Consider the following 13,474-nt stretch of genomic DNA (forward strand, 5'->3'; position numbering starts at 1 on the left):
AAGTCTTCCTTCAGGCATAACACACATAGCATTGGGCAGATGGGTTCCAATAAGCAACCTTTAGGCCTGGAACACATGGATGGAAAGGAAAGAAAAAAAAATACACCATTATCTAGTCATGGGTAAAAAACCAAGTTAGGAATTGACATAATTTTAAATTATCTAAAATATCTAAAGCAAAGATGGAGAGTGGCATGGTGTCACTTGCTCTCAAGGGTACATATTTCAGTCTACAAGTTATGTTATCAGTGACCCCAGGTGCTTAAAAAGAACAGCTCTAGTCAAGAGAGGATGGCTTCAGATAGTCTTTTACTGACACAAGCAGGGTCTATCTTATCAAAGGTCTCCATCTGTGATTAGATGAGGATTTTATTAGAATGCTAAGGGACAATGGTATTAATCCAAAATTAAAATATAAGAATATAAAGTTATTGTCCAGAGAAAAAAGATGGGTGAAGGTAATCTAATGAAGAAATGGGTGAAAGGGCAGAATGCTTAAGTGGCCCGATACCAAGGTAAAGCCAAAGAAGCGTATGCAAGTATACAGCCAAAGCCAACTATGCTGAAATGCTTCTGCTGATGTCTCCATTCCTGAGCGGCCATCTCTGATCTATGCAATGCCCCGGGTGATGCTGGCCTATCAACACAGAACTGTTGGGTTCTCTCTGACTTCCAACCCTGGTGTGAAGAGACAGGTTAGAGAATTTATTTCTGTAAGACATTCTCATGAGCCAGTTGAGTCCCAGCCGTGCAAACATTCACACATGTCTGATAACAATCTCCACACTTGCAAGTCTGGATTCCAGGAACAACCCATTCTCTCCACCTTTTACAGCAAAGAATAGGAGGAAGAATATCTGGCTTTACTAGCTCTACCGTGAGCACCATTCCAAACTTGGAATTGTGTAAGTAGCTCACTTATTCACATCTCAAAAAAAAAAAATTATCCATCTTGGTAGCCTTCCTATTCTTTCTCTGAGTGCTACCCGGGGGAGGTGGTCAAATGTGGGGCACCAGAGTTCATGTCAGAGTCAGTTCCTGCTCTCTGCACAACTGTGGATAATGTTCTGTCCCTTGGCTAGATCTGAGTAGGTGTTCGATAGGAGGTCCCCTTCTGTCACAGACCTAGGGGAGGGGAATAGGGTGAAAGAGGGAGGGAGGGAGGAGTTGGAGGAAACAAGCAAGGGGATAACAATTGAGATGTAATATAAATAAATTGATAAAAAAAAGTTCAAATCATGTTACTGATTTGTATATAAATACCCTGATAAAGTGATGTAAGGTGTCTTTTTTTTTTTTTTCAAAAATCCAGCATAAGATAATGTGAGTAGCTGACTCTAATCATTTAGACATCTCATCTCCCTGTGGTAGACTCCCTCATTGTACATGTAACAGATGGCGAAATGGAAGTCCCCTGGGACTTTTTGCTTAAGGTCAAACAGCCAGTGTGAGATTGTGGTGAGTTTGACCCCATGCTATCTGACTTAAGAGTTCCTCTAGGGCAACAAAACAGGATTGACAATAGAGAGCAAGTGAGAAGGAAGAACCAGAAGTCACTACTCTCCACATTTAAACATGTACATGGAAAGACACTCCTAGACTTATGGCTCCTCAGCCTCTGTCAGGCAGCCAATTAATGCTACCTTGCATTCCCCATAACACCTTCCCCCCAACTTGACTATCATTGCATTCCCATCTCAATCCCCAAGCATTTACTCACCTACTTTCAGCTCCCCTCCTGCAATGAGTAAGCATGCCACACTCAGAACATTGCTTCTGTCCACTGGAAACTCCAAGGTCCCCATCACATAGAGGCCTCTAAGCGGTGGGAGATGGGTATCCACAAGTACAGACCTGTCTGCAGGAAACAAAACAGTAGCTCAGCTCTGCACCTGAAACAAGGTCCCCTTCCTCTCCTCCAGGGATGGTTCAGGCTTCTAGCAATTCAGAAGCTGTTCATGTTGTCACCTGAGTCAGCCCTGGAGCAGCAACCAGAACACTCTGTATGAGGCAGCCTTATTAACAAATAGGAAAGAAAGTCAGCCATGCCTAGTAGATTTTGTCACTCCTTAACACAACAAAATTTTATGGCCAAAAAGTCTTGCTTATGTCCTCAAACACCACTCTCAATAAATGTAGTATGAATTTAGTATGTGCAAACATGAGCTCCCTATGCTTTGTACCTGTGTCCTCACTTTTGACTCTAGTTTCAGGGCATAGAGAAGAAGAGATAAGACACTAGCCTTGGAAAGATAAGCAATTTAGTTCTGAATCCCAGCTCTGCTAATCTGCTAGATGAGAGAGCAATTTTATCCTTCTGTGCCTTGATTATCTTGTCCATGAAAGAAGAATAAAAATAGTATCTGCTTTCTCATAGGACTTTTGTGAGCATTAAATCAGTTAGTAGATTGAAGTGCCTACACAACATGGCAAGCCACATGTAACTCCATAATCTCCACAATGTGATACAAAGTACCCAATGTGTGCTTAGTAAGAGCATCTCTCAATGTACAGATGTCCAATTGCCTAGCATGCTTATAGAGTGACTTCAAACCACTATCCTCCTCCCTTCATCCCTCTCATAAAAGCCTTTTCTATATAACTTTAAAAGAAATAATCATGGGGTTTTTTGCCTGAACTTAACAATAAAGTATTATATGAATAAAACATTTTCACTTAAAACATTAAATATTTCATCTATGCGGAAGTATTAAGTGTTTCCCCTCTTCAAAATGAATTAAAGATGTCAAATAGATGTTTCTGCTTAAATTTCAAGTATCATGATCACCAACAAGTACACAGACTTTTTTTAAAAAAGAAGTTCTCTTGCTAAGACCTGGAAACAATGGACTCTGCCATCCTTAAGGACCTGACCAGGCAAATTAACTTGTCACGAGTTGTCTTGCTAGCACTCACAGGTTTCTTTAGGTAGAAGACCAGCCATGCCCTCCTGTGGCAAAGACTACAAGGCTGCAAGCCAACTGGTTCCTTCTTCTTCCTGGGCTTACAGATTTAGTCTGCAGTCTCTAGCTATCTTTTCAGTTAAATGAAGCCATATGACTAAACTGTAGCCAATAATATGGCAGGCATGTTTCCAGCATAACACCTTCAGTCCAGCCCATACCCTCTGGACGTTCTCTCCCTCCTCAATTCTCTCAGCTGTACACTATTAGTGGATCTCAAAGTACCGCCATGGCCTTGCATCATCAGTACCACCCACTCCATGGGGAACACGAAGGAGCTGGGTTTTAGCTGACAGTAAAGCACTCATCACTTCCTCCTTAGAGTTCTCCACCACTACTGCCTCTGGAGGACAGCACCATCTTTTTCATACTTCTAAGATATTGTTCACACATTTAAGTCAGAATACTAGATTTTTATGTTGTGAAGTTTGCATAACAACACTTAATGACTGAGTAGTAGAAAAATCATTGTCTCCCCTATTTTTGGAGGAAGACAGTAACCATTTCTAAAAGAAAAGGATTGCGCTTATTCTGATGTTGAAAAGAAAGACATTCAACAAGTGTTTCGAGCCCTGGAGAGTTTAGTCCTCACACACCTCCAATTCAAGAGTCCTTTGCATTACTAACAGGTGTAAGACAACTGACTAGATAGATAATGACATAGGCCTCAGCCTCATCTCTGGCACTTCTCAAAACACTTTTCAAAGAAAAAGTGCAATACCAAGAGAATATTATCATTTTATATATCTAATGGTTTCACACTTTTAAACTAAAAAGTTATTTAAAACAAAGACCTCGAAAAATTAAAGTTTTGTGCAAATGGTCTTCGTGTATGCCAAATTATAATCACTGTTTGCATATAGAACTTGATTCCACAAAACAATCAATTCAGTTAAACAAATGTTTCTTTCATGCAGAGATATACACAGAAACACACACACGCACACACACATACGTGCACCCACACACACACACACACACAGGGACACACACAGGGACACTAGACTCTTTGAAGGTAATTCCTGTGTAAAAATATGACAAATACATAGGATTTGAGGTTTCCTTTTATAACATGTTCTACCTAATCCAAATGTCCTAACCAATTTCCTAGGAATCATAAAGATTAATTGCATGGGGTCAGTTGATGACTTCTTCCCTCCTTGTGTTTATTTTATCAGGATCTGAAACAAAATCTAATGTAGCTTAGATCTTCATAATAATACCAAGTAGCACACACACACATACAAGCCAGCAGTGGCAAGAGGGAAAAGATGGACTGAAAACAGGAGAAGTACTGCTGTCATTTCTTTGGGTATTATATTTTACAAGAAGTTGGAAATGAAAGATGAGTAGGTGAGAGGTGTTTCGTACAATTACATGATACAGATATACTAATAAAATAAGGCTATAGACTTGAAGTAATACTATACTTTAATTATAGGGATGTTGGTCTATTTTCTTAGTCCCAGCTATTTCTGACTAGAAAATGTATTAGTATATCTATTCTACTAAAATGAAATAACATTTCCTGTTAAAGGAGTTCTCTTCGTATCACAGTTGTAGAGGTGACAGTGACATGAACAATGAAATGCACAATTCATGCTGAAATTGTCTCCAGAGCAGAAAAGCTATCAGGTCAAACTGTCCTCAGATACAAGGAAAGCTTGTACCTTTTTATCAAGCTATGAATTTGAACCAGTATGCCACATTCTCTACAAGTAGCATGATTTCTGTGAAATTACTCAAAGCATTTCTAGTAGTCATTCATAAAAGCCAATCAACCCATTTAATAAATATATATGATGGATCCCCTCTATCTTAACTGCCTCCCAATGCTTTCTACCTAGTCCTGGTTGGATGCAGCTCTTCCATCCTATTCTGTCAATGACCAATCTATCCTACTTGAGAGAGTGAGCACTGGCATATGGAGGGAACCATCTGGAATTTCTGTTGCTCAATGGGAGGCTGATGGGGGAGCTGATCTGGAAAGAGCCTCCAAAAAGAAATAATGAGTTCCAGATGTAATTAAAGACTGCCTTCCCCCTGCCCCAAAGGGGCTTAGGACCAACCATGTTGTGGTGTCTCTGGGTACCGAATCACACTCTTTTGCCACTTGTTCATCCATCAAGTGCCAAACACCCGCTATCGTTACTCTAGTCTCTCTTGCCAACCAATTCTTTTTGAACTTGATTTCTGAACATGTTCTATTTTGACAATCAGAAATATAAAGTTTTAAAAGAATTCTCTGGAAACTTAACTCTAGGGAGCATTTTTAGAATCTTCCGGTGCATCCAGCGTAAGAATAATGAAAACAAAGTAGATGCAGTTTTGTACAAACACTTCATCATTCTTAAGAAGAGGAAACTGGAAATCTGACCCAATTATAAAGACAGCTGTCTATCAGAGGACTAGGACTTCTTTCTATACCAAGAGTCAGTTGACTAATATGATTAGAAAATATTCCCTGTAACTTCAATGCTAGATTTAAACTCAGTTTCCCCCAGAAAAATCCAAGAATCGAGGTCACTACTGGGTTCCAAGATAGACAGTTGTCTATCTCCTGAAGAAATGAGATCAAGGGCAAAGGGCACAAATCTTGGGAACAATAATGAGGCTACATGCCCAAGGATGATTTAGGGGAGAGAGAGCCACTGTTTGTATGGTAGACACTGTATCAGGTCCTATAACTTAGATGGAGAGGGCATCTTCTACTAAAACTCTCCATTGTCAGTCAGGGAAACAGCCTGCACCAACAGTGGACAGAAATGAGGTTTCCGAGGGAGAGCAAGACCATGCACGGCACATCAGGACACACATGGACCTTCTGTTTGAAGGCTCTCATTTTTCTGCACCTTCCATAGGTAATGGGTTTGTTTCTGCATCCAGAATAAACTGCAGTATTTTCCTATGAATACATGAATCAAGTGAAAAGGAAATTTTAATGTTATTGGATCTCTAGTAAATGAATTTCCCTTTAATAAAAAAAAAGAATAAAGAGGAGAGTATTTTTAGCTCAGAGTTAAAAGTTAACATGCTACAGCTACTGCTTGCACTTCCCATCTTTTGTGGCTGTGTTTAACTTTAAGGAATACACTATCATAATTTATAAATATAGTCAAGAACAATACTCCAAAAACAGTGGATGCTCCCACACATGAATGGCTCATAGGGACGAAAGGTTAACATGACTGAAAATTAGTATCGAGGAGACACATTACTGAAACAATGCCACTGGCTTCTCGAGGGATCCCTCCCTCTTAGAAGAACTGAACAGGATTCTGTTTAACAGCAAGGATCCATTTTTCCTGTAACAGCACTCTCTGTTTGATGAGCTGCAAGTTTTAGTGCTTGCTTTTTTTTTTTTTTTTCCTGCAAATCCACACAGGTGGTTTTCTTAATTGTACCCTGACTATCATCTTTTTTTCAAACTGGTCTTAAAAATGGGCAAAAGAAGCAGTTTGCAAAGGGCCTAGAGGCACGATTCAAGAAACAAAGGCAGGTTCCTCACACCTGACAGAAGGCTATCTGCCACCCTGGTGTGTGTGTGTGTGTGTGTGTTGTGGTGTGTGTGTGTGTGTGTGTGTGAGAGAGAGAGAGAGAGAGAGAGAGAGAGAGAGAGAGAGAGACAGAGAGACAGACAGACAGACAGACAGACAGACAAAGGTAGAGACAGACAGACAGACAACAAGGAGGGAGATTAGAAAGCAGGAGTTAATAGAGCTCCACATTTTAACTACATACTACACTCCCAGCCCAGGCCCACACAGGCTCTGAATGTCTTTTCCAGGCCAATACAGACATGCATAATTCCCACAGCAGAATCAACATTTTAAATTATGATATTTTAATTGATCAATAAAATGTTTAACATACAATGTTTGTCTCTTCCTCTAGTCTATACCATCTGTTCTACCAAAAAAAAAAAAAAAAAAATATTGCAAATCTGTGTAATAGGGAGGGTTTTTAAGTAAAATTACCAACAATATCAGATCAATCCTCTGAACTCCAAATCCTGAAAGGAATATGCCAGAAAGAGCTGCTGTTTTTATAATAATGAAAGTCAAGCCTTTTTTCTTCTATCTGGCTCTGCTGTTTTGATCCATGGATGGCACTGTGCTACTTTTCTGATTTTATGTCAACCTGACATGAGCTGGAGACATTTTCGAAGAAGGAACCTCAATTGAGTAAACACTCCCACAGGATTTGTCTGTGATGCATTTTCTTGGTTGTTGATTGATGTAGGGGGGCTCAGCTCACATCGGTAGGTGGTGTCACCACTGGGCTGGTGGTCCTGGGTGCTATAATAAGAAAGCAGGCTAAGCAAGCCATGAGGACCAAGCCGGTAATCAGTATTCCTCTGTGACCTCTTCCTCTGTGACCTCTGCCTCAGTTCTTGTTGTGAGTTCCTGCCTTGACTTCCCTGGCTGATAGACTACAAGCTACAAGATGAAATAAGCCCTTTTTTTCCCAGGTTGCTTTTGGTCCTGGTGTTTTTATCACAGCAACTGAACCCCTATCTGACACAACTACTGTCCTCCTGAAATCCTCAAATACTTCAGACAGGCTGACTTAAAGTTGCAATTTCAAACATAGATCATGGTCCTCTGCCTGCACCAATAGGTCAAGTACAATAAAAAGCGGGGGGGGAAGAAAACCTTTAAATACTAAGAATAGTTATGCATTTTGATAAATTTGAGGTTAGGTGTTAAGCTATGGCAGCATAATTCTTATACCTCAGCTCAGCAAGAATGAATACAGACTGACAAGAGGACTAGGATAATTCTCTCTAGTCCTAATAGCGCGTAGGGAAACACAAACATATTGTATAGGAAGGAGAGAGCTAGTACCACTCAGGTGGCCCAATTAATATACTTTTACATGCTATAGTTTGTTAAAACCAGACTAGGCATCAAACATATTCCTATGTGGCTTTTGTTTTGATTTATTTCCCTGAGAAAAACAATAAGAACAAGCTTTAATGTTCACAGTTTAACCCTGAAGAAAAAATGTTGAATGCCACAAAATTATTTGTTCCTGAATGAAACTCTTTAGGCAAAGGTCTGTACAGCAGACATTCTATTCAGTGAGTTTATTTCCCCATGAGCTTCTCATTGGAAACGAAGTCCCATTTTAGTTTCCACTTCAAACAGAGAGGGCAATATATTCAGAAATTTATAAGCTCCTTCATTATTTTTCACTACTGTGGATTATTTAGTCTCAAGATTTTAATGTATTTTTCTAACTAGAAGAAAATCCCAAAACATTTCTATATTCCTTAAAGATATTAACATTTGTATTCTATTTTGCTCTTAAATTTTATGCACACTTTTCTGTAAATATAGATTTATTGCTTGGGTAGGCTTAAAATATCATCCTAACAAATACTAACTCATATATTTTCAACATGCTATCTCAAATAATACAGTTGCTAAGCAGTCCAATTATATGTAATAATACTAAATTTATAAAATTATTTTATTATATAAAAATCTTCAAATAATTTCTATGGTGACTGTTATTGTTCTGAATATTTCTATATATTTTAGCATGTCCCAGAGCCTTTAAGTTCTGTGACTATCTGTGGATTTCAGTAAGTTGTCGGAATCTGATTTAAAATTTTTGCATGGATTTTCAAAACATATTCCTTTCTTTTAAAATTCAAATGTTTTCTCAGTGATTATGAGGTTCTCTGGAATCTCTATTCATAATTCCAAGGATCTTGACAAGAATATTCAGACTCTACAGCCTCAGCCAAAATCCTAATACTCTAAGGTATGTTTATGTGACTTACACAGATGTTGAATTTTCCATTAGTAAAATCCCTCTTTTCAACCAGGGCACATGGTATTCTCCAAGACAGGAATATGAAATATGGCATTATCCTTAATGAATAAACTTCCCTCCCCTATGACTGTGACTGAGGGGGACCTTCATGATCCCCTATGAGCATATACAGGGGGAGGAGGTCCCCCTCTGACATGTTCTTGATGCATCAACTCATCTTCACCACCCAGATTCCTGAATTTTACCTAGATATATACCTTTAGAATTATTGATGGAAGGTTACCCTTGGTGTTAAAATAAGGCAGCTGGAGGGAAGACAAGCAAGTTGCAGTTTGTTGAGGTTGAATTACAGGACAGCATCTCTGGGTTTGGTGTCAGAGCTCTGGAAGTCACCCCAGGAGAGATTTCAGGTTGAGTGGGTAGGAGAAGAAAATATTTCATGGTTTCTATTGACGTAGCCAGCAGCCGGTGGCTTTGCCCGTAGTAAGTTTATTTTCTTGGAAATCACCAAAGGCAAAGAGACAGTGAAGAGAAGAATCAAGTTTTAGAATTGGATGAGAAATCCAGGAAACTTTTTAATCATGAAAATGTGTGTGTGCCTATCATAATGTTCTACTTGTAGGTTTCTAGGACCCTCTGGATCCTTCTACTTTGCTATTCTCCCATGCTTCTCTCATTTAGAGTCCCAATAGGATGTCCTCCCCTCTGTCCCAGTTTCCTGGTAAGTGAAGGCTTTCGTGGGACATGCCTCTTGGGCTAGTATGCAGAGATAAGTGAGTATATACCATTTGAGTCTTTCTGCTTCTGGGTTAACTCACTCATTATGATCATTTCTAGCTCAATCCATTTATCTACAAATTTCAGGAATTCCTTGTTTTTAATAACTGAGTAGTATTCCATAGTGTATATGTACCACAGTTTCTTTATCCACTCTTCTACTGATGGACACTTAGGCTGTTTCCATGTTCTGGCTATTATGAATAAGGCTGCTATGAACATGGTTGAGCAAATTTTCTTGTTGTGTGCTGGAGAATCTTCTGGGTCCCGCTCAAACTAAGGCACCAGCCAAGGACAATACAGGCGGTTAACTTTAAACCCCTACCCAGATCTAACCAATGGTCAGAACATTCTCCACAGTTGAGTGGAGAGTGGGATATGACTTTCTCACGTACTCTGGTGCCTCACATTTGACCATGTCCCCTGGAGGGGGAGAACTGGTGGGCACTCAGAGGAAGGACAGCAGGTTGCCAAGAAGAGACTTGATACCCTATGAGCATATACAGGGGGAGGTAATCCCCCTCAGGAACAGTCATAGGGGAGGGGAATGAGAGGGAAGAATGGGAGGATACAAGGGATGGAATAAACATTGAGATGTAACAAGAATAAATTAATAAAAAAAAAATTTTTTAAAAAGAAAGAAAATGTGTGTGTGTTTGTGTATGTGTGTGTGTGTGTGTGTGTGTGCACGCACACTAATAGATGGTACCATTTAGAGGGAGGAGCAGAAGATATGGTTGGAATTTAAAAGAGAGAATGCATGGAATGAAGGAATTGAAAAGGAAGAGCATAGGAGAGAGAGAGAGAGAGAGAGAGAGGAGAGATGGCTTTCTCTATTACAGCAGGGAGAGTAGAGGAAGAGGAGGGCACTGTAAGCCTTGTGCATTTATCCCCTTCTGGGAAGAGCCTGCAAACAGAAATCAAAGAATAAAGCATGTACGACTAACACTTAGACAAAGGCAGCCTAAGTTCACCTCAAATCGTGCCACTTATAAGTTAGACTGGACCTGTCAGCAGCTAACTAAGAATGACTTCTAAAAACACTTCTTTGTGTGAAGTAAGTCTGTAAATTGGCATTTGACTTTACATACTTAATAAGAGCTGGTACACATGAATTAATGACTGCTGCATAAGAGCACAGTGTGGATATCAGTGTACGCGTGCTCATACACCAATATGCAAACCAAGAACATTTCACATATGCAATCTTTTTAGACATCCACTCTCAAATACAGAATTTACATGATGTAGCAAGGGTGAACCCTGAAAACTTTATGTAAAGTGAAAGAAGTTATTACATTATCTCATTTATATGAAATGTGTAGAACAGGCCAAAGAAGGTTGTTGTGGTGGAAGTGGTAGTTGCCTGCAGCTAGGAAAGATGGGGTATTAAGAAGTTATGGGTAATATGTGAGGGGTTTTTCTACACAGTAACGAAGTATCCTAAAATTGACTGTGAGGTTGGTTAACTGACTCTGCAAATACATTAAAAAAACATGAATTGAAAGTCTTAAATGTGTGAACTGTGTGAAGTACAGATTCAATTCTATTAAATCTCTTCTTAAACTGATGTATTTTATGTAGTAATATGGAATAATCTTAAAATTTATCTTTTTAAGCAAGGGTAACAGTTTGAAATGTGTTATCTATGAAAAGGTAGCAATTAATGAAAATATGTATACTTAGTTTTAAATGTTTTGTGTAGGTAGTGTAGACTCTCTCGTGTAGCTGAGTGGTATTCTATAGTGTATATGCACCACAGTTTCTTTTTTTTTTTTTTTTTTTTTTTTTGCTTTTATTTTATTTTTTTTTTTTATTAAGTTATTCTTGTTACAATCTCAATGTTTATCCCATCCCTTGTATCCTCCCATTCCTCCCCCCCCATTTTCCCATTATTCCCCTCCCCTATGACTGTTCCTGAGGGGGATTACGTCCCCTATATATTCTCATAGGGTATCAAGTCTCTTCTTGGCTACTTGCTGTCCTTCCTCTGAGTGCCACCAGGTCTCCCCCTCCAGGGGACATGGTCAAATGTGAGGCACCAGAGTATGTGAGAAAGTCGTATCACACTCTCCACTCAACTGTGGAGAATATTCTGACCATTGGCTAGATCTGGGAAGGGGTTTAAAGTTTACCTCCTGTATTGTCCTTGGCTGGTGCCTTAGTTTGAGCGGGACCCCTGGGCCCAAATCTGCCTATCATATTGTTCTACTTGTAGATTTCTAGGACCCTCTGGATCCTTTTATTTTGCTGTTTCTCCCATGCGTCTCTCATTAGAGTCCCAATAGGATGCCTTCCCCTCTGTCCCAGTTTCCTGGTAAGTGAAGGCTTTCGTGGGACATGCCCCTTGGGCTAGTATGCAGATATAAGTGAGTATATACCATTTGATTCTTTCTGCTTCGCACCACAGTTTCTTTATCCATTCTTCTACTGATGGACACTTAGGCTGTTTCCATGTTCTGGCTATTATGAATAAGGCTGCTATGAACATGGTTGAGCAAATTTTCTTGTTGTGTGCTGGAGCATCTTCTGGGTCCCGCTCAAACTATGTGTGGGCAGTGCTGTCACTCAAATGAAAAAAGGTGTGGAACAAAAGTTTCATGGGAATAAGACCAATAGTAACTGTTAACCAACTCCAATTGAAAACAACCCTCTATAGCCCAAGAAAGCAACCAAAAACCTACCCAACCCCCTTAAGAGAAATGGGTCATCGTTCTCTTAAGGTTTCTTTCCAGCTGAATTGGGACAATTAATACTTTTCTTTGTAGGGGCCCAAATAAAATTGTGGGAAATGGCTAAACAAGCCAGGAATAGCATTTGTAGTCTAGTTTCTAAATGTTGAGAAATTCCAGGATTAATTAGAGTCCTGTGTAGGGCAGTCTGAAATGCTGGACCAATTGGGATTGGAAGCTTCCTTCGAAGCTATCCTGGGACCTGTCCTGTTCTGATGAGGAACAGCAACTGAAGCACTTGGTGCTGGACCATGAAGGACGCAGGATGTCAGTGTCCAGCATGTTGAGAGGAATGCATCCTGTCAGATCTGATCCTGTATCAGTGTCTGGTTCTTTTGTTCTGAAAACATGTAATTTCTCATGGGACTCGGGGATGTCTCTCTTTCCCTTTATCTTTCATTCTTAGACTTGAGATAGGGGTTGAAAAGAAAGAAGAGGAATATAGAAATTATAGGAAAGTTAGGACATAAAGTAGATTAGTGAATCTACTCCTCAATTTAATGCCTTAACTTTTACTCACAAGGTTATTTTTAATTCACTGGTATAGGATTTTTTTATATAGATGCAAAGTAAGTTTAAATTTAGATACATTGGTGTAGAATTCAAATTTAAGATTATTGTTTACACACTATATATATACTCTAATATGCAGTATTGTGCCCATACTCAATTATAATACAAGGTTTACTTCCAATATTTTGAAAGTGCTATTGCAGGTTGTTTAGGTTAAGTAAGTTATACAAGTTAATGGATAATTGGCCAAATCGTGGTCATATCAATTACTAGTCTATTTTTATCATGAGAATATATATCCTAGGTATAATAGATAAATGTGCTTGTATAGAAACATGAGGTAAAATAATTAGACAAGGTCTTCAAAAACCTCAGAGACATACAGAATATGACATTTAAAGATGTTTTTATTACTTTAAAGATTCACTGACAATGAGACAGGTTAACTCCTGGCAACACCCAACCTACCTCAAAGAGGATGACGAGCATGAAAGAACCTCCTTATGGAGTTGGCTTCAAATATGACAAACCAGCCACAGGGCAAAATGTCCTCGTTTCTGCCACAGACAGAATTCTGCCTAAAAATCGGCAAGCTTGGATGCAGGCAGAGTTCACTGCCAAACTCTGTCTAGATAGGTAAGTGAGTCTGCCATAGTTCCTACCTCACAAATATGTCTGTCACATATGTTGGGCCAGAAAGCTGAA

At 39.3% G+C, this 13,474-nt stretch overlaps 1 protein-coding gene across 1 annotated transcript in view; it reads right to left on the bottom strand.

The window, feature by feature from the left end:
• The window catches only part of Pkhd1 (PKHD1 ciliary IPT domain containing fibrocystin/polyductin), a 474,396-nt gene that overhangs the window by 160,986 nt on the left and 299,936 nt on the right, over positions 1-13,474 (bottom strand). Inside the window, 1 exon segment of the mRNA XM_051152952.1 lies at positions 1,721-1,858. Coding sequence (XP_051008909.1) covers positions 1,721-1,858 — 138 coding nt within the window.

The sequence above is a fragment of the Acomys russatus genome, chromosome 11 (assembly GCF_903995435.1).
Source record: "Acomys russatus chromosome 11, mAcoRus1.1, whole genome shotgun sequence".
In the NCBI taxonomy this organism is placed as follows: Eukaryota; Metazoa; Chordata; class Mammalia; order Rodentia; family Muridae; genus Acomys; species Acomys russatus.